This window comes from Pituophis catenifer, unplaced genomic scaffold (genome assembly GCF_029215685.1).
Source record: "Pituophis catenifer annectens isolate HBS135680 unplaced genomic scaffold, rPitCat1.0.hap2 SCAF_4, whole genome shotgun sequence".
Taxonomy (NCBI): domain Eukaryota; kingdom Metazoa; phylum Chordata; class Lepidosauria; order Squamata; family Colubridae; genus Pituophis; species Pituophis catenifer.
The window spans coordinates 39,757,020-39,784,396 of record NW_027256884.1 but is presented as its reverse complement, the minus strand read 5'-3'; the positions used below and the strand labels follow the sequence as shown (position 1 = coordinate 39,784,396).

At 37.9% G+C, this 27,377-nt stretch overlaps 1 protein-coding gene across 1 annotated transcript in view; it reads left to right on the top strand.

The window, feature by feature from the left end:
* Positions 1–27,377, top strand: part of CYFIP1 (cytoplasmic FMR1 interacting protein 1) — a 58,458-nt gene that overhangs the window by 12,091 nt on the left and 18,990 nt on the right. The window contains exons 5-18 of the mRNA XM_070943394.1: positions 2,145–2,246; positions 2,546–2,727; positions 12,726–12,822; positions 13,078–13,206; positions 14,049–14,153; positions 14,716–14,807; positions 16,776–16,893; positions 17,728–17,850; positions 19,548–19,673; positions 19,773–19,939; positions 21,589–21,736; positions 23,406–23,559; positions 25,566–25,722; positions 26,788–26,884. Of these exons, the coding sequence (XP_070799495.1) occupies positions 2,145–2,246; positions 2,546–2,727; positions 12,726–12,822; positions 13,078–13,206; positions 14,049–14,153; positions 14,716–14,807; positions 16,776–16,893; positions 17,728–17,850; positions 19,548–19,673; positions 19,773–19,939; positions 21,589–21,736; positions 23,406–23,559; positions 25,566–25,722; positions 26,788–26,884 (1,797 nt within the window). The remainder of the gene's footprint in view (positions 1–2,144; positions 2,247–2,545; positions 2,728–12,725; positions 12,823–13,077; positions 13,207–14,048; positions 14,154–14,715; positions 14,808–16,775; positions 16,894–17,727; positions 17,851–19,547; positions 19,674–19,772; positions 19,940–21,588; positions 21,737–23,405; positions 23,560–25,565; positions 25,723–26,787; positions 26,885–27,377) is intronic.

Here is a 27,377-nt window from a genome sequence, read left to right as displayed (position 1 = left end):
GCCTTCTCAGTTGCACAGATGTTGGGAATATCAGTTAACTAGACATCTCTTTGTTTACGAAGCAGATCCAAAGTGCCCTTTATTGTTTTCAGGGCCAAAAATATATCATTCATGTTTCTAAGAGATAACATGCATGAGCCTTTCCAATATGTTTCTCTAGTAACAGAAAATATGTGGAATAATCTTGGGTTCAAGAATAAGTAAAAACTGTCTTGCAATCTTTTGGAATGCAAAATCCACATAATGACATCCTTGTTGATGTTTGAAATCAACCCAATTTAATCTCTCTTTGACTATTTGTAAAACCATTCTGAAGAGAGAAAAATCATGTTTTATGATCTCTCTTCTTTTGCTACTTTTCACATTCATATACTCACACTTTTAAATTTGAAGAATTCTAATAATATCAAATGGGATTCCTTCCTCAGATTTCTCCATTTTCAGTCTCCTCATGAAGTGTTGACTTCATGGTCACAACAGTATGGAAGTAGTTTGCTACTGCTGCTTTTGGGCTTTTAGATTTTTTCAAAAAAGTTTAGCCTACAACCCTGGAATTGCCTAGCTGCTTCTATCCAAGTAGTAAACCAGTAGTAATCCAGTTCTTTCCTGCTTAGGTCTTAAAAGTCAGCCAGGATCAGATAGATGCTAACATCTGGTGGAGCTCTTCTTACTCACCTATATATTGTTTCTATCCACAGGCTTTTAGCCAAGAAATAGAATTACACTGGAGTAGCAGCAGTATACACAAACTTCTTTTAAAATTTAGTGTTTCCCCCTATTTTTTAATCTCCAGTTGACAATTCTTTTTCACAGTTTATAGATTCTTTGATATGTGGGGAAGAAATGGTTTAGGGAAACTCTGCTTCTGAGCATACATTCTTGATCATTCAGTCTTCCCTTTTCAGCCCCAGTGAGCAGAAGACAATTTATTTCCTTCAGTTTGCCAATCCAACAGACTAAACACTTAGATCTATTTGCAGCCTATCTGCTGCTACAGTTTGGCTGCAGTCCAAGAAATTGCAAATATATTTGTTTCTTCATCATTTGGGGATAACTTTTCTTTTAAAGCACATCCCTGCATAGGAGAACATCTCTAGTGCTGCTCTAGTCCTAGACAAGTTCATTTGAGGATTCTTTACTTGAATCAGCATGCCTGATTCTTTTTATTATGGAAATGGTTACCTTTGTGAATTTCTCTTTTCCTCCAACTAGTTTTATATTATTATAACCTAGTAATGAGAGGAAAAAAGATACAGCCTTAACATCTTGACAATGGCATTTTCTGTTCGTTATAAGAATCATAAAAGACCAACTGCGTGCTCCTACATTGCTCCTACATTGTGTAGGAGTGACCAAAACATTTTTTGAAAAACTCTTGAATTTCCATTAAAAAATAAAACATAAATTGGACATTGTTGAATTTGATGAAATGTGTTCTACTTTGCTGATAGTTCCAAAAGTTACAAAAAAGTATCATTTTTGAGAAGAGAAATAAATTAATTGAAATCAATATTGCTATCTCTTATTTCCAGCAAAGTAATTAGTCAGTTAGTAAGCCCTCTGGGAAAGTAAGCCCCCTAGGAAAGCCAAGGGAAATCTCCAAACCATAAAAAAGCGGAAGTTAGAATATTTTGGACATGTGATGCGACATCCGGAAAAATACGGCATACTTCACTTAATCCTCCAAGGAAAGATTGAAGGCAAATGAGGTCCAGGCAGAAGAAGAACATCATGGCTTCAAAATCTAAGAGACTGGTTTGGACAAAACTCAACAGCACTTTTTTGTGTGGCTGTTGATTAAAATAGGATCACCAACATGATTGCCAACGTCCAATGATGGATATGGCACAAGAAGAAGAAGAAAGAATTGGTCAGTTTCTAGGTGTGTATAAGATCCTTGGGACTGAAAGATATATGCTCCGATTCCAGGAAAAGAAGATGCCCAATAAGTTTTTATTTATATAATCCATCAATCTTAAAAACCATCACTCAGGTAAAATATTTATGAAATCAAACATTTGTGAAAACTGTTATTACTAATAAAAAAGTATAAAAGGTTGTGTTTAAAAATGAAACCATATTATATGTCAGAACATGATTTAAAATTGGAAATGTCTTTTCCTTTAACTTTTCTTCCTTTTCAGGTAAAATGTAATGAGCAGCCTAACAGAGTGGAAATTTATGAAAAAACTGTGGAAGTACTTGAACCAGAGGTCACCAAGCTGATGAATTTTATGTATTTTCAGGTAAATAGTTATTAATTACTAGCATAGATGATCTCTTTGTCCAACCCCCGCCCAACCTTTTTGATGCTCCTATTCTGGTATGGTCCCTGCCATATCTGTTGAATAGAAGATAGATACTTTATATTGTTCTAAATAAAGAAGTCTCACAAAGAGTAGGTGTTTAAATGTGTCTGGAAAAATCCGATTAATGCAATTTGCGTATATAGTCTGGTTCTATTGGCATTGTACTTGCAATTAAGAGGGAAATAGCTTGCCCTTTGTGCTGTTTTTTTAAAATATGGATTTATTTTTATGCACAGAGAAATGCCATTGAAAGATTCTGTGGAGAGGTGAAACGTTTGTGTCATGCAGAAAGGAGGAAGGACTTTGTATCTGAAGCTTATTTGATCACTCTTGGAAAATTTATCAACATGTTTGCTGTTTTAGATGAGCTGAAAAATATGAAATGCAGTGTGAAGAATGACCATTCAGCCTATAAGCGGTGAGAGGTTTTTAAAAAAAGTAACAGAAGTACAATAATGAATATAATACTAAAAATAAGCAAATTAGTTTCATCCCAATGTTAACCACCTGCAAATTTTATAAAGAGTCATTTTTTTCTATGCTTAGTATTGGTTCCTGCTGATTTCTAATAAAATAAGTTACTTTTTGCAAGCGATTCTACTTTATTTATTAAATGTATATGGCCATCCATCTCAAATATCTGAATCTGGAAAACTAACATAAACAGAAAAAAAAATCCTAAAAAATTTATAAATAAACAGCAGCTCAGCAAACAACCTACAATTAACTTCTCAGTTAATACAACCCAGAAACAGGCTCACCCATATAATCAGGGCTCCAGGTTCAATAGCAAAACAGGCCTTTAAGGCTTTGCAAAACACAAGCAAGATCAGGGTGAGCCTGATTGTCATGTTTTCTATACCAGTTCATAAATTTAGATATTTCTAATGCTCTTCTGTGTTTTACAATGTCTACTTTGCTAATATTGGTAGAAGGAATATGTGTTGGAAATCTAAATATGTTTTCTAAATAGCACAACAACAACTAGAATTTCCCAGTAGCTGTTAGCAGGTCTTTTTCTAAATATTCCATAAGGGATCAATCCGGGCTAATGGATATGCCACCCAGAATCATCTTATAGGGGAGATGGGCGGCATAAAAATTTAAATGAATGAATGTGTAAAATTCACAAAGCATTCTTGACCTGCTCTTGAGTTGCCATAGGCAGGGGGATGGGGAACTGAGCCTTGCAGCTGCAGTGAGGGAATTGCACTTCAGTCAAAACAAAAGCACATTCCAGCCATCTTCCAAATGAATAGTTCATTTGACTAAAACATATGATTAAAATCTGCTTCAGATGCTTGCTATCTCTAACAATAATACAAATCATCGCAGTATATTTTATTTTATTTAAATGGAGCCAGATACCAGAAAACCATAGTATATATTTAAAATGGACTCACTCTGCAGCATTTTCCCTTTTAGGTGAAAAACACTATTTAGAATAAAAGTAGACTGGGACAGTTGGACCACAAGGTGGCAATAGTTTGCTTTAGTCATATGCCATTGTTCCTGTTGAAAAGATATACATAGAACTTTGATACAATTGTTTCATTTTATATACTTCATCTGTGCAAAATAACTTCATAATTAGGTTTGAGCTGAAATATTAATAAAGCTAAACCTTCATTAAAGATATGGCTCTGACAGATCTAATGAATTGTTACCTCTGGATCATGTAGATAAATGTTTTGCTTTCCATCTATCCCTTTACTAAGACTAAATGCTGAATGCTGTAAATCTGTCATGATGGCAGGAAGCTGTCACTTATGATTTGGGGGAAGGTTTGTGCCACAGTACTGTGCCCTTTAGCAAAACCAGCCACTCAATTCATCATGTTTTCAGTTCACTAAAGATGATTTTTTTTTCTGCCCACACAAGAAGGGCGTGTATGATATGTACAAGGTCTCATCTTTTGCTATAGTAAAATGCATGATATTCATTGAATACATTAGGACTTGTTTCTGAGTTTTTACAAACTGCACAAAACCATCTCTTCTGAGATTATGCTTGCCAAAATTTGCCTGGTAGAAATGAGCCAGGTGGTTGATTATGATGTTAATTATAATTATTAATTAATGGTCTCATTAACCTTCCTTCATTTCCTTGATGAGGGTGTGACATTGTCCAGATGAGGGTTGTATCAGTCGGATCTGATGCTGGCTGAGTCATAATTTTTGACCACTCCCCTTGCTCCGCCCCTTTCATGCTCAGTTTAGACTCAGTCGGCCTGAGAGAAACATCTCCTACAGATCTGGCTATACAGCCCAGGTCTGTTCAATATCACAGAATTGTAAGTCTTTTTGACCACCTTTTATTTCTCTAGTTTAAAATTGTTACTTCCCCTTTAAAATTTTTTCCCCCCTTCTATTGTAGCCTGCCGGTTTTGCCTTGCTAGAGCGTCCTAAGCTGCAGGCTTTGCTTCGCTCCTGGCGGCGGCCATTGTGAAAGCCCCATTTTAAAAGGGAACTTTTTTCCTTTTTCTTTTTCCAGTCTTTTTTGGGGGGGATTTTTTTGATCTATCCCACCAACGATTGTTTAAGGGGCCCTAGACCACAATACCACCAACAATAATAGCGATTCCCTAATTTTAAGGGAAATCGCCAAATCGGGCCGCCGCCCACGCTACAGCGATCCCAAAACCGCTGATCAGCTGTAGAGCGGTTAATTGAAGCGCCGCGGCAATTTTAAAAGGAAAATTTTTGCCGCTTTGCCACCAACGAGTCTGCAAGTTTGGGGGGGGCAGCAAGCTTCTTCTTGCCTCCCCCTGTGGCATTTCCAGCCAGTATTTTTTATTTTTTTCTCATCGTGGCTGTGGGGGCGCTGAGGAGGTCCGTTTCTAGGCTTGCCTAGACAGATACCTCCGGAGCAGAGTTTCCTCCTGCTCAAGTGTGACCTGGCAGCCATCGTGCTTAACGCCAGAGTCGTTGCCATCTCAAATTTCAACCACGTGGCGAAACTGAAACCAAAAGCTATTTCTCCAGTCGACATCGTGGTCGCAGTGAGTATACTAAAGATGGCAGATCGCTCTTCCCATGGGGAGGAAAATACTATGTACACTGGGAAGAAATCAACTTCCAAACGCAAGCACCTTTCTAAACCTGAGGAGAAGGATTTAACAAAGAGGCATAAATCTCTAGAAAAGCAAGTTAGTGAGGTGCCTGCAACTGAGCCTGGTAAGGGGACACCCCCCCATCTACCCCCCCTCCTCCCATTTCAACTGTTAGCCAGGCCTGGTCTTCGGAGGGAGAGGGTAATGTTCTTCAACAAGACCAAAGCAATTTGCAAAACCCCTTTGCAAGTCAATTAATGACCCCTGCAACTCCTGTATTTGGTGGCCATGCAGCTGCAGCTGCTTCAACAGGTGAATCCTCTATGCCTGTGCTAACCCCCGAAGATCCTTTAAAAAATGTGCCAGAAGGATTGAGAATTCTGATTGAACAGGCCATTGCTTCTAGAATGGCAGCCAATATTCATGGTCACCACTCTGGCTCTGCTATTTCAGAGCGATCTGCCCGTATTAGAATTTCTCCTGCAGTCAGTCTTACTGGCTCTCATTCTCCTGCAGCCTCCAGAGTTAGTGAAGCCTTTGTGTTTGAGGAAGAGAGACATTCTGACCTATCAGATGATGAGGGGATAATCCAAGATCAACCTGCCTTTACAGGATTATTTCCCCCCAATAAATTCAAGTCTTTATTGCATAAGGCTCGCTTAACAGCCGCCTTAAAGGAAGATGAATACTTTCAAGAGATGCAGGAGGCTCAAAAGGGTGGACTACAGGGACCTTTTTCTGAGCCCCCCCCGAACTTTGTTATGTACCAACTCCACAACTGTTCATAGATGTGGTAAAGAAACAGTGGGCTGGGCCTGCAACCATGGCATCTGCACATGGTTCAGATAAGAAATATTATGCTGTTGCTCCAAAGTTTGCTCAACTCTTGCAAGTTCCACCTGTAGACAGTCCTGTAGCGGCCCTTTCCTCTTCTTCTTCATACGTAACTGGGGATACTTCTGAAGGTCTAAGGCCAGAAGACAAAAAGTTAGAATTTCTGTTTAAAAAGAACCATCAGGCCTCGGCATGGGCAATTCAATCAGCTTCATCAGCCTCATTTTTTAATAGAACTACCATCCTTTGGCTTCAACAGTTACAGGCAAGGGTACCCCCCAGTGAGGTTCGCCTTCATCAGGATATTAATAAAATCATTGCTGCCACTCAATTTTCGGCTGATGCAACCTTGAATTCAGCCAAATTTGCATCCAGAGCCTTAGCCTCTACAGTTTCAGCCCGCAGGATGCTCTGGCTTCGCCAATGGCCTGCTGACCTTAAGGCCAAATGGCGCTTGGCTGCAGCTCCATATTCTGCAAACAAACTATTTGGGGAATCACTTGACCCTCTTCTTGTAGAGACACGGGACAAGCGAAAAATTTTGCCCTCAACATACAAACGGGCTGAAGGAAGACCCTCTCCATATTACAGAAGGCCTTCCTTTCGTTCCTACCCCCAGGGAGGCCCCTCCAGGCAGGAATATCTTCAGGGATCCTATCGATCCTCGGACCGTCAATATTTTCGGGACAGGAGCAGACAATTCCAGCCCAAACGGTCCTTTCGGGGTTCTGGTTTCCGCCAGTCCCGCAGTCGTAAGTGACTCACTACCAAATCCTCCAGTAGGGGGTCGCCTGTCCCTCTTTGCAGACAGGTGGGAAAGGTCATCTTCAGACCTTTGGGTTCTTTCAGTTGTGAAATTCGGCCTCCCCCTGGAATTTCTCTCCAGGCCTCCATCCCGCTTTCTTCAATGTCCAACTTCCAAAAGCGAATCCAGACGTCAATTAATGAACCAAGCAGTTCAGCACCTACTACAGATTCACGCCATAGAGGAGGTCCCCCACGATCAATGGAAACAGGGGTATTATTCCATCCTGTTCGTAGTTCCAAAGCGGTCAGGGGGGTGGAGAGCCATTCTGGACTTAAAAAATCTCAACTCATACATAGTGTATCGCAGATTCAAAATGTGTTCACTAACCTCTATTCTTCAAGGGATTCGTCCCAACGATTTTCTAGTTTCCATAGACCTCATGGAGGCTTATCTTCACATTCCCATCCTGCCAAAGCATCGACAGTATCTCCGATTCAGCTATGCAGGAAAGCATTTTCAATACCGGGCTCTTCCCTTCGGACTGGCATCTGCACCAAGGGTCTTCACAAAGGTCCTGGCGGTGGTGGCGGCTCACCTGAGACAACAACCGGTAAGAATCCAGGCTTACCTGGACGATATTCTGATTCAGGCTCACTCTCAAGAGCAAGCCTTACACGACCTACACCTCACGATTCAAACCCTGAACGACCATGGGTTCTTGGTCAACTACAAAAAAAGTCAGTTAGTGCCAGTCACCAGGATCACACATCTTGGCGCCATCATAGACGCAGCCCAGGGGACCGTCTACCTAACCTTGGAACGACGGTCAGACATCAGGGACCTAGTAGCTCTCATTCGCAGAACTCCATCAGTTCCATTGGCCACTCTATTCAAGCTCTTAGGCAAGATGGTCTCCTGCGTCCAGATCGTCCCATGGGCACACCTTCACGCTCGCCACTTGCAGTGGTTCCTGCTTCCTTTTCAAAAGAAACGCCAAGCTCACACCATGTCAACAGTCAAAGTTCCACTCTCAGTCAGGCGATCGCTAGGTTGGTGGACATCGCCTTCTCTCGACAAGGGGTGTCTCTTCATGAATCACGACCGACTTGTACTCACTACAGACGCCAGCCTTCACGGATGGGGGGCTCATCTTGCATCACACGTGGCTCAGGGCCGTTGGTCTGCATCAGACCTCGCCAACCCTATCAACTGGCTGGAGCTGAAGGCCATTCGTCTCGCTCTCACGCACTTTCACCGGTTCGTGCAACACCGTCATGTTCTGGTGTTGACAGACAATATAGCGGCGAAGGCACATGTCAACTGTCAAGGGGGCACCCACTCAAAGCGCCTCATGGAGGAATCATTTCGCCTGGGCAAGTGGGCAGAACAACACCTCCTCTCCATCAGAGCGGACCACATTGCGGGGTCGGAAAACACACAGGCGGATTTCCTGAGCAGGACAGAGGTGGACAACAGCGAGTGGCAGATTCATCCCGACATATTTCATCAGATTTGCAACAGGTTCGGCATCCCAGCCATAGATCTCTTCGCCACACACCTGAACAATCAGCTTCCTCGCTTCTTCTCGAGGTTCCCGACGCCAGGGGCGGAAGGGGTCAACGCTCTCCGTCTCACCTGGCCGCCGGGTCTTCACTATGCCTTTCCACCGCTGCCTCTGATTCCGGCCCTGATTCGGAAGGTCATCGCCGACAGAGCAGAAATTATCCTCGTGGCTCCCCACTGGCCACGCCGTCCGTGGTTCGCAGACCTGGTTAGTCTCTCCACATTTCACCCTTGGAGAATTCCACCAGACGAGATTGTCCTGCGTCAGGGGAACCTTCTTCATCCGGACCCTCAGTGGCTCCAACTGACTGCATGGCGCTTGAAGGGGCCCGTCTAAGGCAGGACAATTATTCAGATAGGGTGATTCACATTGTTCAAGCCTGCAGACGTAAATCCACAGTCAGACTCTACAATATCTCCTGGCTCGCCTTTTATAGGTGGTGCCGCTCCCGGCAGATAGATCCTGTTTCAGCCTCACCTGCCCAGATCTTGGAGTTCCTCAGAGATGGGTTTGACCGTGGTCTGGCCCATAGTACCCTTCGGAGACATGTGGCGGCTCTGTCTACGGCCTTGTCCAGTCCATCCGGCCGACCACTCACTCAGCACCCTGTGATAAAAAAGTTCCTGCGAGGAGCCAGGCTCTTGCGGCCCTCCTCGATTCATAGATACCCTACTTGGGATTTGCCCAAGGTCCTTAACGCTTTAACTGAGACTCCCTTTGAACCCCTCCGCACGGTTCACCTTCGCTTTCTCACCCTTAAGGTGGTTTTCCTTATAGCCATAACTTCAGCCCGTCGCATTTCGGAGCTGGCAGCCCTCTCAGTTAGGGAGGATCTCTGTGTTTTCCGGCCGGACACAGTTATTTTGAGATTGGACCCTTCCTTTATTCCCAAGGTTAATTCCCCCTTTCACAGGGCCCAAGAGGTTATTTTGCCCAATTTCTGTCCCCGGCCCTCTCATGCCTTGGAACGAAGGTGGCATACCTTAGATGTACGGAGGGCCCTAAAGATTTATATCAAAAGGACTGCTCCCTTCAGGAAGTCAGAGGCTTTGTTTGTTTCCTTTTTGCCAGGCTCCCTAGAGCTCAAAGTCTCTTCTGCCACAATTGGTAGATGGATCAGGGCTTGCATCGCCTCGGCATATCAGGCCCAGGCGATTCCTGTTCCCAATAGCATTACTGCCCACTCCACTAGGAGTGCTGCTACCTCAGCAGCTTGGGCGACTCAGGCCTCCCTTGAGGAGGTATGTAGGGCAGCCACCTGGTCTACCCCCTCGCCATTTATTCGTCATTACAAGATAGATACCTTTGCTTCTGCTGAAGCGTCATTTGGCAGGAGGGTTTTGCAGCAGGTGCATCGTGCGAGGGTCTCTCCAGGCCCTTCGACATCCCGCCCTTGAGACAGCCAAATCTTTGGTATGTCCCTCATCTGGACAATGTCACACCCTCATCAAGGAAATTGGGCATTGGTCTTACCTTAAATGCCAGATTTCTTGAGTGGGGTGACATTGTCCAGCCCCTCCCTCTGTCTCAGTGCCTGTACAGTTTATTGTTCTTGTTCAGTAGTTTTTTTCCAGTTGTCCCGTTGGACCGATTTACTTCCTCCTGATAACGGTGGTTCCTGTTGGAGATACTTCTGGTGGCCTTCCTTCGTCAAAACTGAGCATGAAAGGGGCGGAGCAAGGGGAGTGGTCAAAAATTATGACTCAGCCAGCATCAGATCCGACTGATACAACCCTCATCTGGACAATGTCACCCCACTCAAGAAATCTGGCATTTAAGGTAAGACCAATGCCCATTTTCTTTTCTTTTCTTTTCTTTTCTTTTCTTTTCTTTTCTTTTCTTTTCTTTTCTTTTCTTTTCTTTTCTTTTCTTTTCTTTTCTTTTCTTTTCTTTTCTTTTCTTTTCTTTTTCTTTTCTTTTTTTCTTTTCTTTTCTTTTCTTTTCTTTTCTTTTCTTTTCTTTTCTTTTCTTTTCTCTTCTCTTCTCTTCTCTTCTCTTCTCTTCTCTTCTCTTCTCTTCTCTTCTCTTCTCTTTTCTTTTCTTTTCTTTTCTTTCTTTTCTTTTCTTTGACAAATACATTATGCAGGATTTCCTTCTAGGAATCCTAGTGTCCCCTAGTATCTGTTGTTTGCACTTGCATTTGCAATCTGCTGTTACCTTTGTGGGTTTTGTTTGTTTGTTTGTTTGTTTGTTTATTTATTACATTTATATACCGCCCTTCTCCCGAAGGACTCAGGGCGGTGAACAGCCAAGATCAAATACATAAATATAAAAGTTAAAAACAATTTAAAACCTGATTAAATATTTTGGCCCACAATTAAAAACATCCCATTAAAATCCAATTTAAAATTTTAAACTGTTAAAATTAGGCTAGCCCGGCTTGCTGGAATAACAACAGGGCACGGCGGAAGGTGCACAATTACGGGATCCTCCATACCTCCGGGGGCAGCTCGTTCCAGAGGGCAGGAGTCCCCACTGAGAAGGCTCTTCCCGGGGGGTCGCCAGTCGACATTGTCTGACCGACGGCACCCCGAGGAGCCCCGCCCTGTGGCAGCGTACTGGCCGGTGGGAGGCTGTCGGTAGCAGAAGGCGGTTTCGTAAGTACCCAGGTCCTAAGCCATGGAGCGCTTAGGACCTGAGCGATTGGGAAATGAAGAATACCTGATGCTTTTTTTAAAATCAGCTTTCATCTGGCAATTGAAAATGTCAAACTTCTGTTTTCACTTCATTATCTAATATTTTTATAACGTATTAGATAATTATTACATATTGCTTATTTATTACATTTTAAATGGGAGTTTCAATTTCCATTCCTTTAAGTGTCATGATAATGTCTTTGAAGCCTTAAATATATCAGGCTTATCTCATAGGAGTTTTTAATCTGTTATTGAAAGTACTATTTTACTACTACTTTTCTTCTGTACTTGTACAATTTCAGCATATAGGTAGTCCTTGACTTATGACCACAATTGAGCTCAAAATTTCTGTTGCTAAGCGAGACAGTTGTTAAATAAATTTTGCCCCATTTTACGACATTTGTTGCCACAGATGTTAAATGACTTGCAGTTGTTAATTTAGTAACACAGTTGTTAAGTGAATTTGGCTTTCCATTGACTGTGCTTGTCAGAAGGTCACAAAAGGTGATCACATGATCCCAGGACACTGCGACTGTATAAATCTGAGTCAGTTACCAAGCATCTAAATTTTGATCATGTGAACATGGGGATGTTGCAATGATTGTAAGTATGAAAAACGGTCATAAGTCACTTTTTTCAATGACATTGTAACTTCAAATGGTCACTAAATGAACTGTTATAAGTCAAGGACTACCTATAATAAAATAGTTCACATAATTTAAGAGTGATATCTTGCATTTCAATCTATTTTGGTTATAAGTTTTTAAATCCACTTTTATTCTTACCAAAGATGGGTTAATAACGTGAAATGTCTAAATAGGGACTTAACATGAAGAAGAAGCAACAGAGAAAGGAAGACTATTGATTTTGGGAACATGGCTATTCTTTGTTTAGCTAGTCAGCAGAGGAGAAACCCAAAATTAGAACATTTTCTTAGCAGTGATTTTTAAGGACTAATATACTAATTCCAGTGACTTTCTTAGATGAAGTGTTTTCAGTGTCTACTTCTCAGCATTAGCAACTGCCAAGGAAGAAGGTTCACCTTCTAAATGAAAAGAAAAGCACTTCTGCTTACATTATCCATATCAAGTGTACACAGGTTTGGTTGCTGAATTAAATACTAGTTTTTATTAAAATGCCTTTAATCTTTTTTACTGTGATTAAAGCTATAATATTTTATAATGTAATAAACTAGTAATACCATGGTTTTACTTTCACATTGTGATTAGCTTTTCTTCTTATTACTCATTCACTGAACCTGAGCAGATGGTAACCTTGGTTGATTTGAAAAGTGTTGCATATGGCAGGACATAGAATTTAGATGGAAACCCTAGAAAATCTCAGGATTGTAGGCTAGGAAGATAGAGAATACATAGTCACAGGTACTGTAACTACTATGAATCTTTCCTGTTAACTGATTTATTAAATATATAGCCTCTATTTCTTAATTTATATAACTGATTGTGAAATAACATTAACTTATAGATATAAACAATTTGGTCAAGAATCCGGGAAATCATAAAATGGTATAGTTAGAGTTATTTTTGTAGATTTAACTAATTTTCCCTTTTTTCCTTGAAAGGGCGGCCCAATTTTTGCGTAAAATGGCTGATCCTCAATCTATCCAAGAATCCCAGAATCTCTCCATGTTTCTTGCCAATCACAACAAGATTACTCAAGTATGTTTTACATATAACATTAACATTACGTAAATTAACCGTTAATCTAAATTCTTAGTTAACCGTTAATGTAAATTCTGTGAATTTACATTATTCAAGTTTACATTACATTTACAAAATTCAATTTTTTGCTGTGTAATTAATAAAAGTATACCTGGTTTTATTTTAATAATAGTAAATTGTATTCATTGATTCTTTTTTCATTGTTTTAGTATGATTTAAGACAATGTTTAATCACGTTTTGCTTTATTCTAGTCTTTACAGCAACAATTGGAAGTAATTCCTGGTTATGAGGAACTACTAGCTGATATTGTGAATCTATGTGTAGATTATTATGAAAACAAAATGTACCTAACACCTAATGAGAAACATACGCTTCTAAAAGTAAGTTATATTGCTGGAAATTGTATAAAAACCGGGTGAGAGGTGAGGTGCTGGCAAAAGTTCACTTGAAATACTAATACATCAAAATAATTATTCTACTTAAATATTTACACCTTTTTTATTGTCTCCTCCATAAAAAGACAAATCTTTCTCTCTTTCTTTCCCTTTCCCCTTTCCCCTTTCCCCTCTATTCCCCTCTCCTCCTGTCTCCTCTCCCCTCTCTTCTCCTCCAATGAAAAGACCAGAATGGAATGAATACATCAATGCAATTTGTTCATAGCTAGTATGTTTTGAATTCAGTGGTTAGTGGAACAAATTGATCCAGAATTTATTAGTTGAATTGACTTTTAGCAAAATGAACATAATAATTTTTGAAAATACCAGTTCATTTAATTTTCAATGGTGGTAGTCGTCTTTAAAATTGAACAAGTAGAGACTATGCAAAGAAGCTAACACAGAAGTTTCTAAAGCATATATCACCCAGTATTTAATTGCATATTATAGAAGGCTAACATTGGTTAGCATGTTTTATTGATCCCACTGCATATTGTGTCCGTTTACCAGAGAACAATAACTCTGGTTTTTAGCATTTTTGTTAAATATGAAAGAAATTCAGCTGCCTACATTTATTGTTTCTGGTGTAATAATTTTTTTCTCATTTTTCTGATCTTCTTTACGCCATGTCTCTTGGATTGTAAACTCCCATGTAACAATTGTCCTATTACTGATTCTTGTAAACTCTTCTTAGAGCTGCTTTGGGCTGAACAGCAAGGTAAAATGCTTCAGATAAATAGACTTGCATTCTTGATCTGCAAGCAATGTTCCTATGTTCTTTTTTATAGGTGATGGGTTTTGGTTTATACCTGATGGATGGCAGCGTCAGTAACATCTATAAATTAGATGCCAAAAAGAGGATAAATCTCACAAAGATTGACAAGTTTTTTAAGGTTCGTGAAGAATTGTTAACATGAGTAGTAATGTATTTTTATGAACATCTTAGTTTCTTATGCAACAGACTGAATCCTTGGCAACAAAATAACAGGTTTATAAGGGTCAATTTTGTACTGTACAAAAATAATCAGTACAATACTTTTAAGATACCTGAATGGTTAGACATTGATGGCTTTCCAAGCTCTGATTATATACCCACCTGTTATGCTTGAAAGGTATAATAATTCAGGCATAGAACCTGTTTAGGAGGCATTTTGCCCTGTGGATGTTTTTGCCCGAGTTTCTAATTAGAATAGTTGAGTGGTGTTGATATACTGGGTATTATTTACTGGTATCTATTTATGAGGTTTTGGAAAATATTATATTTATTATATCAAAAGTACATTGTATTATATTTAATTTTGTGCACATTGTTTTAAATGACAATCTTACTTGGATCCATGATTTTATGATTGCTTTGTTATAATTGCATACATTTTAATGGTATATAAGCAGCCTATTTGAAAAATATGGGAGCATGAAATATGTGTAAGATTTGCATTTCCCCCCCTTATTTAGCAGCTGCAAGTAGTTCCACTGTTTGGTGACATGCAGATTGAATTGGCAAGATACATTAAGACTAGCGCTCATTACGAGGAGAATAAATCTAGGTAAGAGTGAAAAATATCCAGCTATCTTTGTTGAGCATGCTGTAGAATTGCTTTATGTTATTATATTATTATATCTCACTTAAAATCATGATGTAGGGTAATGTATTATCGTGATAGCAACAGCTAAAGATGTTAGATCAGGGGTGTCAAACTCAATTTCATTGAGGGCTGCATCAGGGCTGTGGTTGACCTCTGGGGGCCAAGTGGGCGTAGCCGACTGGGTGGGCATGGCCAGCTTGACGCCACTCCCCAAACTGCTGTCATGTTTCTTCTTCGCATGAGGTAGACCGGGCCGAAGCTATGCTGGCCTAATCTTTCCTCTTCGCACTGGGTAAATTGGGCTGAAGCCACGCTGGCCCGATGTTTCCTCTTCACATTGGGTAGACTAGGACGGCCCCACGGGCCAGATTCAACCACATCGCAGATCAGATCCGGCCCGCGGGCCTTGAGTTTTGACACCCTTATTCATCATAAGCATCCATCAGTGTTGTTATGTTAAGGAAGGATGGAAATTGCGGTTTGGAGGACCATAGGTTCCTTAAGCCTATTCTGAGGGATACACAAGAATTTTAATCATAAAAAATGTGCTATTGTATTTTTTATTCATTAACGGTACTTGCATATTTGACATAGTCTTAATTGTCAACCTGAAATCTTTCTTTGGCTTAAATATAGACTTTATATTTTGAAGTTTGGATAGTACTAAGTTTGGATAGTACTAAGTCTGCAAGGATAAGTGTATGTGTAGTGTGTGTTTAATGGGGAAAATGCACCATTCTCCAGCACGCTGCTTGGAGAATCCAAATCTTGGGGAGTTCCTCAGCTTGCTTGCCAAGACTGGGTGAATATTTCTTTAAAAAATCTCCTTGGCCACTCCTCCCTTGCTTGGCTGAGCTCCAGTTCATTCACTCAGTCAAGCAAGAGACTGGGTTTTTCCTTGGTTCTGGCTAATTTAGCTGAAGAACTCTTCATATTTGGATTTTCCAAGTGAAATTGAAGTTACAGTGCTATGTCCCTTGTAGACATCCAGTGATTTTATTTTCTCCTGCCATTTTACAGTATATTATCAAAATCTTGTATTTAATTTCTCCTAAATATTAAGCAAACTTTGGAAAGTATAACATTCACTGTGCCAAATTATTCTTTCTATGCAAATATATGTTAGGGCCAAATTGAAGATTATATGAATCACATTATCTCTCTTATCTAGTAAATGAAATTATATGTGGAATGACCATTTTTCAAGTATTTATCCTTAATTCTATTACAATTTGTAATAATTGAGAAATGTATATTGTGGTTTACATCCACATTTTCATTTTATGATGGCTTATATTTGCATGCTGTAGCAGTTGTCAAAGATTCCAGTTCAGCAAGAATTTAGTGGAACAAAACTAAGGAAAAGAAGCTGGATGACTTGTTGTTTACAATCCATTGTGCTGGCCTTATTAAAAATATTGTTTCCCTCCGGGTCCTTATTTGTATCATCCCAGCAATAGTTAGCATCACGTGAGCCTGTCCTTAAAAGAACTTTGATTGGTCAAAATATAGCACCAATTCCTATAAGGATAATAATAGTTGCCTCTATTTTCTGATCACATTTTGGAGTTTTGGTTTTAATCTTTAAAGATTTAAATGTGGCTGAGGGAGTAGATGTGCTTGAACATGAAGTTCTTCAGGACAATTTGTTTTAAGTTGCTCCTATTTACAGGAGCTTGCTTTTTTTTACAAATTCCTAAAACATTGAGCCTGATTAAGTTGCATCTTCTTTTAAATTGTATTACCAGTAATTGTTAGGATTGGCTATGTTACTTTATGTTTCAGATTATATTATTTTTAAATGGGGGATACTTGTACATCATTTAGTTCCTGCAAAAGTAGTTTCAAAATGTTTTGAAATAATTATTAATTGAAAGTTTCCTCCTTCTCATTAGTGTGATCATTTCACATTTTGTTTTTCTCTTACAGATGGACATGTACCTCTTCTGGCAGTAGTCCCCAATACAACATCTGTGAGCAAATGATCCAAATAAGAGATGATCACATGCGTTTTATTTCAGAACTGGCTCGTTACAGCAATAATGAGGTATGTGGATTAGTAGGGAGCACATTTTAAGCAGAGGTAATTTTACATTATGATCCATTATTTTGCATGCTTCACTCAAGAGACTCAAGAGACTTTAGTATATCACTGTTCCTTATACAGACCATTTAAACTTATTCCTATTCTATGTCAATAGAAGGTTTACTCTGGGTATGAAGTACAATTCTGTTTATGAATTCAGTTTTCTGAATTCCTGTTTTATAATGCTTCTTTTTGAAGATGGCTTTTTTCTTAAAATCTAGGCAGAGATTTGTTAGTTGCATAAACAACATGATGTTAATTGATAAGAGTTTTGAGGATTGTTGGATTCAGTTCCCAAATGTTTTTTGGCATTTCCCTTGGGTACTGAAATGTAACTGAAACCACCAGCAAAAGATATCTAACCTGGTTCTAACTATACTCCCTATTCTACCCCACCCTTTTACCAAGTCATAAGGATACTAGATCAAAATAACCTTGTATGAAGAAGTAATGATATAAATGCATTCTAATTATAAATTAATATATTCTCCTGTACCATGTTGACATTCATGCTCTTTACATGAAGAAAACTTGCAAGAATATAGACTGCTATGGAACAGTTTCACTTAATTTCCAAATGGCTTATCTAACTAGACCAGATCTTTTAGATGGTGGACATTACTTTTGTAAAGCCACATATTTTGAGGGTATCAAATGAATAGAGATAATATTGGACCGTCACAAATTTTCACTTAAATTTGAATAAAAATGATTCTTTGTATATGTTGGTTCTTTGCATTTAAACCTGTCTTTCATTTTATGTAAAATCATTTAACAGTCATGCATCCCTTGTAGGTGGTGACTGGATCAGGACGTCAAGAAGCTCAGAAAACAGATGCTGAGTATCGGAAACTTTTTGATCTTTCTCTTCAGGGTCTCCAACTTCTATCACAGTGGAGTGCACATGTTATGGAAGTGGTATGTAGAAAAATAGATAGGAAGTTTTAAAAGAGAAATTAAGGAAAAAATATATAATTGTAACCTTAGATTGCATTTTAGTATTAAAATCTTATTGGTTATTTCCAGACCAACATAAGAGAATTAAGAATCACAACATGGATAGTCATATCTTCAGCAGATCTAAAGTTATCATAGCCATTGTGGCCAAATATCACATTTGTTGAATTGTGAAACAATTTTTTCACCAGTTAACACAACATGGTTTGAGGGACCCAAGTTTCTCTTCATCATAATCACATGAGAACATAGCACAAGTAGTAGTTGTGTTGTGCCCATCCACAACACAACTGATGACAAATATGGGCCTGGCCTGGAAATCTGCAAGGTTATTCTATTGTGTGGGTCCTTTGTTAGAAGGAATAATTGTTAGTTATTCCTTCTAGGAGAGGGCCCATACAATAAAATAATCTTGCAAATTTCCAGGCCAGGCCCACATATTTGACCAATCACTTTCATTGTTATTGTAGACCTTTGAATACACATGTAAATAGTCTTGTACTATGATACATTCCTGTCTCAAAGGCAGTATTTCAGAGCCACACCTTCTGTGTCAGCATAGGACATCTGCAGGATACCAAAAAAAAAAGCCAGTCTGTTTTGGCAGCCCAAGATCAAGCTCTGCCAATTAAGTGGCAAAATGCTGGATTTCTTTGTAGGATAACTGCTTTTTCAGTGTTTAATTTCCTGTACAATTTAAAATAGATGTTAGGCTTCTGATGACTATTCTGTGTAAAATAACCCTCCTTTCCCATTCATAATAATTTAAATACAAACAACAAATTTGTGACTGGTTATGCCAGGGTCTCACTTTGACACCAGCCATGTCCTTTTAGCCCTTGCCCCCCCCCTCCCTATTTTTTTTAACTGAAACTATAGCACTTATCTCAAAATGTTGTCCCCTGTATGTGTGATATGGGCACTTCATTTTATATATAGCCTGTTATTTATAACATAGGATATTTTTGTAAATTTCTGGAGGACATCCATGAATAAATTTTGCTTATAATATATCTGTTAACAGAAGTTACTCTGATAGTCTTGTAAAGTTGGGATTTCTCAAACAGAACCAGAGGTAAAGACAAAAGAAGTTTACATAGAACTTCATGTCTTAACTCTGGGAAAGGGTATTAAACTCTGTGATATCCATCAATATAATTTCACTTATAGTTCACAACAAATTGTAGGAGTTCTTTCCTTAATGATTGGAGTTATTTTGAGTGATTTTATGGCATTGGTACTTAATATATAAACAAATTAATAACTGCTTTTTGACATGTACCATGACAGAAATATGAATATTATTTTTCTGTATTACATTTGATTCTAGTATGCTGTGTAATGATGTTACATTTTAAAGTATCAGTTTGGATTTAAATACCTGCAACTAGTTTTATGCTGCAATTAGTTGCCTAGATTGAGATGGATTCTTCCTTTAGACTGAAAGATATATCAAGCCAGTTCAGTAGAGCCTGGATAAACGTAGCAGTGCATATGTAGAAGAGTTATTTTTTTAAGTAGAATATGCGGAATGCAATACCACGTCAGCTGCTAGTTAAGAGGTACAAATTTCTATATATTGAGATTCAATAGTGAATGGAAAGTTTTGTTTTATTTTGCTCAGTTCTGTGTATTCTCATTTTCTTTGTTGATTTCAGTATTCGTGGAAGTTAGTACACCCGACTGACAAATATTCTAACAAAGATTGCCCTGACAATGCTGAGGAGTATGAAAGAGCAACTCGCTATAATTATACAAGTGAAGAAAAATTTGCTCTTGTAGAGGTAGGAGATTGCAGATGAGTTCTGCAAAATCTCTAGCTTGCCCTCCTATAAATTTGCCTCATTAGACAAAACTAACATTCCCCCCTCTCCCCCATGCAGGTCATTGCAATGATTAAAGGATTACAGGTGTTGATGGGGAGGATGGAAAGCGTCTTCAATCATGCCATTCGTCATACAATCTATGCTGCTCTCCAAGACTTTGCCCAAATCACACTTAGAGAACCATTAAGACAAGCCATCAAAAAGAAGAAGAACGTCGTCCAAAGGTAGTGACTGACACTATCTCATGCCACTATATTTTTCTTTCAAGCATTTATCTATGTGAATATTCAGGAACATTTTTTATTATTATTATCTACACAACAATATGAAATCATAGTTTCCAGTTTTTCAGCTGGTGTTGGCCTTCATACAAATTGAGATCTTCCCAAGAACCTAGAATGTTGTAATGTATTTGTGTAGTATATGTGTGGATCTAAGCCATGTGGCCTTTTGCAATTGACAGGACCAGTTACCAGTATTGGATGCCAATATACTATAGATGTAGTCCTCGACTTATGACCACAATCAGCCCAAAATTTCTGTTCTTAAGTGAGAGATCTGTTAAGTGAATTTTGTCCCATTTTATAATCTTTATTGCCACAATTGTGAAATGAATCACTTTACTTGATAAGTTAGTAACCCAGTTGTTAAGTGAATCTGGCTTCCCCATTGACTATGCTTGTCAGAAGGTCACAAAATATGATCACATGACCTTGGGACACAGCAACGGTCATAAATATGAACCAGTTGCCAAGCATCTGAATTTTGATCACATGATCATGGGGATGCTGCAAAGGTTGTAACAGTGAAAAACGATCATAAATCACATTTTTCAATGCCGTTGTAACTTTGAACAGTCAATAAATGAACTGTTGTAAGTCAAGGACTACCTGTAATCCAAGATAGGCCTGGTATTTATCAAAAATTGAAAAAGAAGAAATTGGAAGTTATGTTTACATAACACTAGCCTTTGGTAAAATACATCCTTAGAAAGAACACTGAAAATAAATTTTCCTCACTTGCTTCTAATTGTTAAGATTTCTTGAGAGTAAGTAGTAGGTCTTTAAAAATTGATCAAAGTGGCAGCCTCCTAGATAATGCCAGCCTAAACATCCTAAAATTATGATCCAGGTTCACAACCAAAGAATCTTTGGGCTATGGCTAGATCCCAGAACTGTCTATTATGTGCTCAGATGTTTTGCCCATCCCTAATGTATATAAATAGACTTCTTATGTCAGCTAGAAATCTCATTTCATATACTTTCATCCTATGTGGAATCAACATAATTTGAAGATCTAAATGTATGGCTAGTTGCAGATATCGGGGAATGGTCCTCACCTACCAACATCACATATATTACATATAAATAAATAATAAATAAATAAATAATTTTATTTCTATACCGCCCTTCTCCCGAAGGACTCAGGGCAGCGTACAGCCTATTAAAAGTACAAAGACAGACATCAATTAAAAATAATTAAAATTATTAAATAATTTTGGCTCAGATTTAAAACCCCAAAAATTTTAAACACCCAATTTAAAATCATTACATTAATAGCCCGGCCTGGCGGAACAGCAGGGTCTGGAGGGCACAGCGAAATACACGGAGGTCAGAGATCTTACGCATTTCCGGGGGCAGTTCATTCCACAGGGCAGGGTGGCGTTAGTTGTGTTGTGTTTATTGTGACAAGATTTTTTTTTCTCATGGTTTAAAATTTGCATGCTTCCAGACTATGATTTATAAAATGATAGCATTATCAGTTGATAATATATTTTAATATCACAATTATTAGTGTATAATAACTTCAGAAAGCATATATTTAGTTCCTTGTGGTTCTTAAGGACTAGCTGATGCTCTTGAATTATGGTTAGTATCCTACAGGCTATCAGAAAGACTGTGTGTGACTGGGAAGGTGGGCATGAACCATTTAATGACCCTGCACTAAGGGGAGAAAAAGATCCCAAAAGTGGCTTTGATGTTAAAGTTCCAAGGCGTGCTGTAGGTCCTTCCAGTACCCAGGTAATTCCCTCTACTTATTCTTGCACGGGTATCACTGATCAGCAACAGAAATTACTATGAAATAAACCTATTTAAAATGTCATCAGGGTTAGGCAATTTTATCAGGGATCCTATTTTGTAATTTCCTATGCTGATTATGTTTTTTCTGCTGCTTTTTTATTCAATGCAAGTAATTCTTTGTTTAAATACAAATTTGGGGATTTAGATTTTTGATATGCTCAAGATTTTGCTCCTGAAATATATCATTGCCTATTTTCCACTTAAATTTTAACTGTTTGGTGGGTTTTTCAGTCGGTTGCTATAGTGAGGTGAAGGAGAGGAATATGGTTTTCTCCACTTAAAACTCTGAATATATCCTGTAAAGTTAAACCTTTAAAGCTCTGGCTTATCTGACTTAGAACACAAGAAAATAAGTACCAATTAATTATAGTCTTTTGATTAATATGCATTAAGCTCATGTCAAACTCATACAAGGCTATGCTGAATTCCATAGCCATTGTGTATAGACTAAAAATGTTCTTGCTTGGGAACTTGCTCTTGAGTATGCTACATGTCCAGTTCCATGATGTTTGTGGCACCCTCAATAGAATTTACCAGGACAGGTTACCTGTCATCAGCTTTCTTTTCTTGAACTTTCTTCAGTGTTTTTTACTTTTCTTTCACAGTTCTCTATCTATCTACCTATTTATTTATTTAGACCAATGGGTCTCAACCTTCCTAATGCCGCGACCCTTTAATACAGTTCCTCATGTTGTGGTGACCCCAACCATAAAATTATTCCTAAAACCATTGAAAATATGTGTTTTCGGATGGTCTTAGGCGACCCCTGTGAAAGGGTCGTTCGACCCCCAAAGGGGTCCCGACCCACAGGTTGAGAACCACTGATTTAGACAAATAAAAATGATTCCAATCAATCAGTTGTGAAATAATATTGCTTGCAGTGTTCGTGTTAGTTGCAGCATCTTCAGTTCTTTCCCATTAATACATTGCTGTGTTGGAACGAGAAATCTTTGTAATAAGAAAATAAATTATCTTTGAATTTGACTGGCACGAGCTTCCTTAACAGACTTAAGATCTTTTTATGTGCTATAACAAAATGAGTAGGCTGAATAAATAAAACTTCTTACTTCTTGTTGGTCAAAGGGTTCTGTATTCTTCATTGTCTTGCTATTCATGTTTTAACAAACTAATACATTGTACATTCGTCTGATTTTGTGCTTTCTCCTTTTCTCTATTTACCCTTGTGTATTTATTAACGGAGTCTCTCTTCTCCTCTTTTGCCTTTTCCTTTTCTGTTAGCTCTTCCTGGTTCGTTCTATGACAGAGTCCTTAAACTATGCAGAGCTGTTGAAGCAGCTCAGATCTCTGGGAATGGAAAAGTTATTGCATGTGATAAACAAGTTTCTGAGGCAGTCCTACATCTATCCCACTCTTTTAAACTTTGGTGGTAAGGCATTACTTATTATTTTTAAATAATGTCGTGCCATGAACTGTTCCACTGCAAATTGTGGTGCTTTCCCCCCTTTCAGTTTCCTTCAGGTTAATTATTTTTTACTTTCCTTATCAGGTTGCAAATTGAAGTAATCTTCCTTTTGGCAGATAAGTAAAGTTCAACTAATGTGCCATATATGTTTTTCCTCCATCATGAATGTTCTGTTTAATAATGCAGCTTTACATGGTGAGAACCATGTTAGAGTCCCTCATTGCTGACAAAAGTGGTTCCAAGAAAACCTTGAGAAGTAGCCTTGAGGGACCCACCATATTGGACATTGAAAAATTCCATCGAGAGTCTTTCTTCTACACTCACTTGATAAATTTCAGTGGTAAGATATATAGATGATCAGTGTTCAGCTTTAGCATGTCCTAATACTTCTAACACATCCTGGAAAAATGTTTCCGATTTATTTAACTTTACTCTTATTTAAAATATTCTATTGAAGTTTAGCAGCTTGGCATTTTTTTTCCTGCTGTTGAGAAAAACAGGATGCTGGATTATTTATTTATTTATTTTAAATCCTGCCTTTATTATTTTTAAATATAAGTCAAGATGGCAAACATAACCTAATACTATGTGGATCCTATGTCTGATCCAATAAGACTTTCGTTAAGTCTTTCACATTTAACAATACAGGTACTCTGTGACTTACGACCACAATTGAGCCGCAAATTTCTGTTGCTAAGTGAGACATTTGTTAAGTGAGTTTTGCTCCATTTTACGACCTTTCTTGTCACAGTTGTTAAGTGAATCACCACACTTGGTAAATTAGTGACCCAGTTGTTAAAGTGAATCTGGTTTCCCCATTGACCTTGCTTGTTATAAATTCACCAAAAGGTGAGATCACATGACCTTGGGACATAGCAACCATCATAAATATGAACCAGTTGTCAAACATCTGGATTTTGATCACATGATAATGGGGATGCTGCAAAAGTCGTAACTGTAAAAAACATAAGTCATATTTTTCATTGCAATTGTAACTTTGAACTGTTGTAAATCGAGGGCTACCTGTATTACATACAACCCTAGGCTTAAACAGATATACTTGATAGATTTTTCTAGTTGGAATGATTTTGTTGTTCATAAATAGTTGCCAAATAAGAGCCCTATGTTGATCCTGTGAAAATAGCAAAAATGTTTGCCTACTTTGTTTGTTTTCCCTTCTTTTTCTAAAGAGAAAAGTTAAGTATCTTGCCTTGTTTGGCTACCATTTTCAATATTATTGGCTTTAATAAGAAGCATGTTATTCAAGTGGATTTACCTACTGACATGCATTAAGGCATATCATACTGCATTGTCTTTTCAATGTACAATGTGGTTGGATATTTTCGCTTTGAATTGGGAGAGAGTTTATATTTCAGTGCCCTTCAGAAACCATGCTGGTTGATAGAACACTGATTCCCAAGCACTGAATTGAGATTCTGTGGAGTTTTTGGAGTGAGTCTGCCATTAACGTTATTTGTTTGTGCTGGACACTGCTATAAGAGACAAGATTATCTCTGCTTAGTCAGCTGTAAGAAATGTTTCAGCAAAAGATTTCCTGTATGAAGCTTTCTATAAATCACTATGTACACAATCCTGGTCAGAGTTGAAAGATGCACATGGCTGTAAATCCTATCATTTTTGGGCTCTATCTTTTTTTAGATTACTTTATTTTGTACTTTAAAATTCTACTATATATACCATTTATATTAGAGACCAGGAAATACTCTTAAGAGTCTCTTAATAAACAGTTTGGAAATCAGTGTTCTAACTTACTGAAAACACTTCTATTATGGCAGTCCAGAAGGAATCTTTGGCAACTCTGATTGTGTTTTGAAAACAATTTATTTGTTCTTAACTATTCCTTCTACCTACACCTATGCAAAAATATTTTTCGTTAAATATCCATCTGATCAGTGCATATTGTAGCAGAAAAATAAATGTGGTAAGGTAAATAATCTAATCAAATAAAATCAACTAATGATGGTTGTTGCAAAAAATTTCCATATTTTTTTTTGCAAGAGCTGAAAATGGGACATTCTCGATATTTAGCATAAATTGGGAGAATGATTTAGAACATCTGTACTACAAAACTTATGACACTTCCTCTGCCAAAGTTTTCAGCAAGAAACCCATTTGTATTTTTGGTGTCTATTTGTCTCAGCAGCAGCAGCAGCAGCAGCTTACAGTAACTCTTTAGGCGCTCCATCTGAATGCTGATTTCAGTTTCTTCACATGCTATTGCAGTGTCTCTTCTGCAGTTGTGCTTCTATAACATCGCACTATTAAAGTAGCTGTTCTCCCTGGTTTCAATCAAAATTAATTCGGTATAATTTCCTTTTCAATAAGAAACCCTCCAGCAGTGCTGTGATTTATCCCAGCTATGGTTCAGGGAATTCTTTCTGGAGCTCACAATGGGCAGAAGAATCCAGTTCCCCATTGAGATGTCTATGCCTTGGATTCTAACTGACCACATTTTGGAGACGAAGGAAGCATCAATGATGGAGTAAGGCTAATAAAGTTCTTTCTCTTCTTGTTTTATAATTGACTTGTAATCACTAAATTTTAGTGGAAATGAGACAAGAGTATTTAAAATTATTTGAATGGTGGAATAGAGTCCCCCTTTTAAGATAAGGGAGAAAGGAAAGAGGGTTGGGCCCTTTGAGTTTGCTTTACTTTTCCATTTGCAAACTGTTTTGAATTGGTGAAATCTGCCTGAATCCTTCCTTTCATGCTTTTCATTCTTTTGCTGAAATCAACCATTTTATTGCTGAATGGATAATAGGAATAAAGTCAGTGTTGCTGTCTAATTTTCCTCTTTGCTCTTCTCCTTTCCATTTCCAACCCATAGTCTAAGTTTGTGGAGTTGGAAAAAAGAATGTAAGCACATTCTTAGTATATACAGTCAAATTTTTGATCCAGAGAAAGGTTTTGTAAAATGTGTTATATTCAGTGGTGGGATTCAGCCAGTTTGCACCACTTCAGGAGAACCGGTTGTTAACTTTCTGAGCAGTTTGGCAAACTGGTTGTTGGAAGAAATCATTAGGGCAGAGAACCAGTTGTTAAATTACTTGAATCCCACCACTGGTTATATTGATTAGCCCTCCTTTTACCAGTAGCATAGGGAGCTCTCTTAAGAAAGATAGGCATCAGATAAAACTAATAAATAAAATAAATAAAACTATTTAAGTGCAGGGAAATTTGTACAAAATGATGTATCAACAACTTTCTATGATTGCTTGCATAGTATTGGGCAGGTAAATGCTGTACTTTTCTCATTAAAGTTTTAACAGTTTTGTTCTTGAATAGCGGCTTGGTTAAGACAAGCAGTAGGAATATTTTATACATTATATATATATATATATATATATATGTGTGTGTGTGTGTGTGTGTGTGTATAGTTTTACTATCAGTATTTACTGTATGTATATATACACAAACATGTACATTATGTATATACTCATTATATATATAATGTGTTATGTTACTGTATTATATTAATGTATATTAATGTATTATATTAATGTATATACACATATATAAAGACTCTGTGTTTTCATCTCTTGTTTAGATATGTTCTGTATTCTTTGGACTTGTATAATGACAGTGCTCATTATGCACTCACCAAATTCAAGAAACAATTTCTCTATGATGAAATTGAGGCAGAGGTAAGTCATTAGACAACAAATAATTAATACAGAGGATAAATACTTGAACAGGTTAAGTTAAAAGAAATTGTATGAATGATGTTGAAAAGTATAGGACTTGCAAGAATAAGATCTTCCAATTGCAGCTCAAATTAATAGAGGAACAGCCCAGAAAAATATTTCATTTTTACTGAGGAATAATGGACCAAAGAAATAAGTAATTTCCAAAAGTAATCAGTAGGTACACAATCATACAGAGTGTGTGTTTGCATATCTTGCTAGGGTATGTTTTGTTTAATCATGATATATTGAATAAGTGACAATTAGGTATAGTATGTTCTCAAAACATGATAAAACCAGACAATCACTTTGCAGCCTAACAAGGTAAGTAAACTGAGCCACTAAGCGTGATCAGTGGTTAACACATTGGCAGAGGGAAAATAAAGTTGTTCAAAATGTAGAGATTAGTATGAAAAATAATTCAGTTAGATTAGAAATATAAGTTAGTTGACTA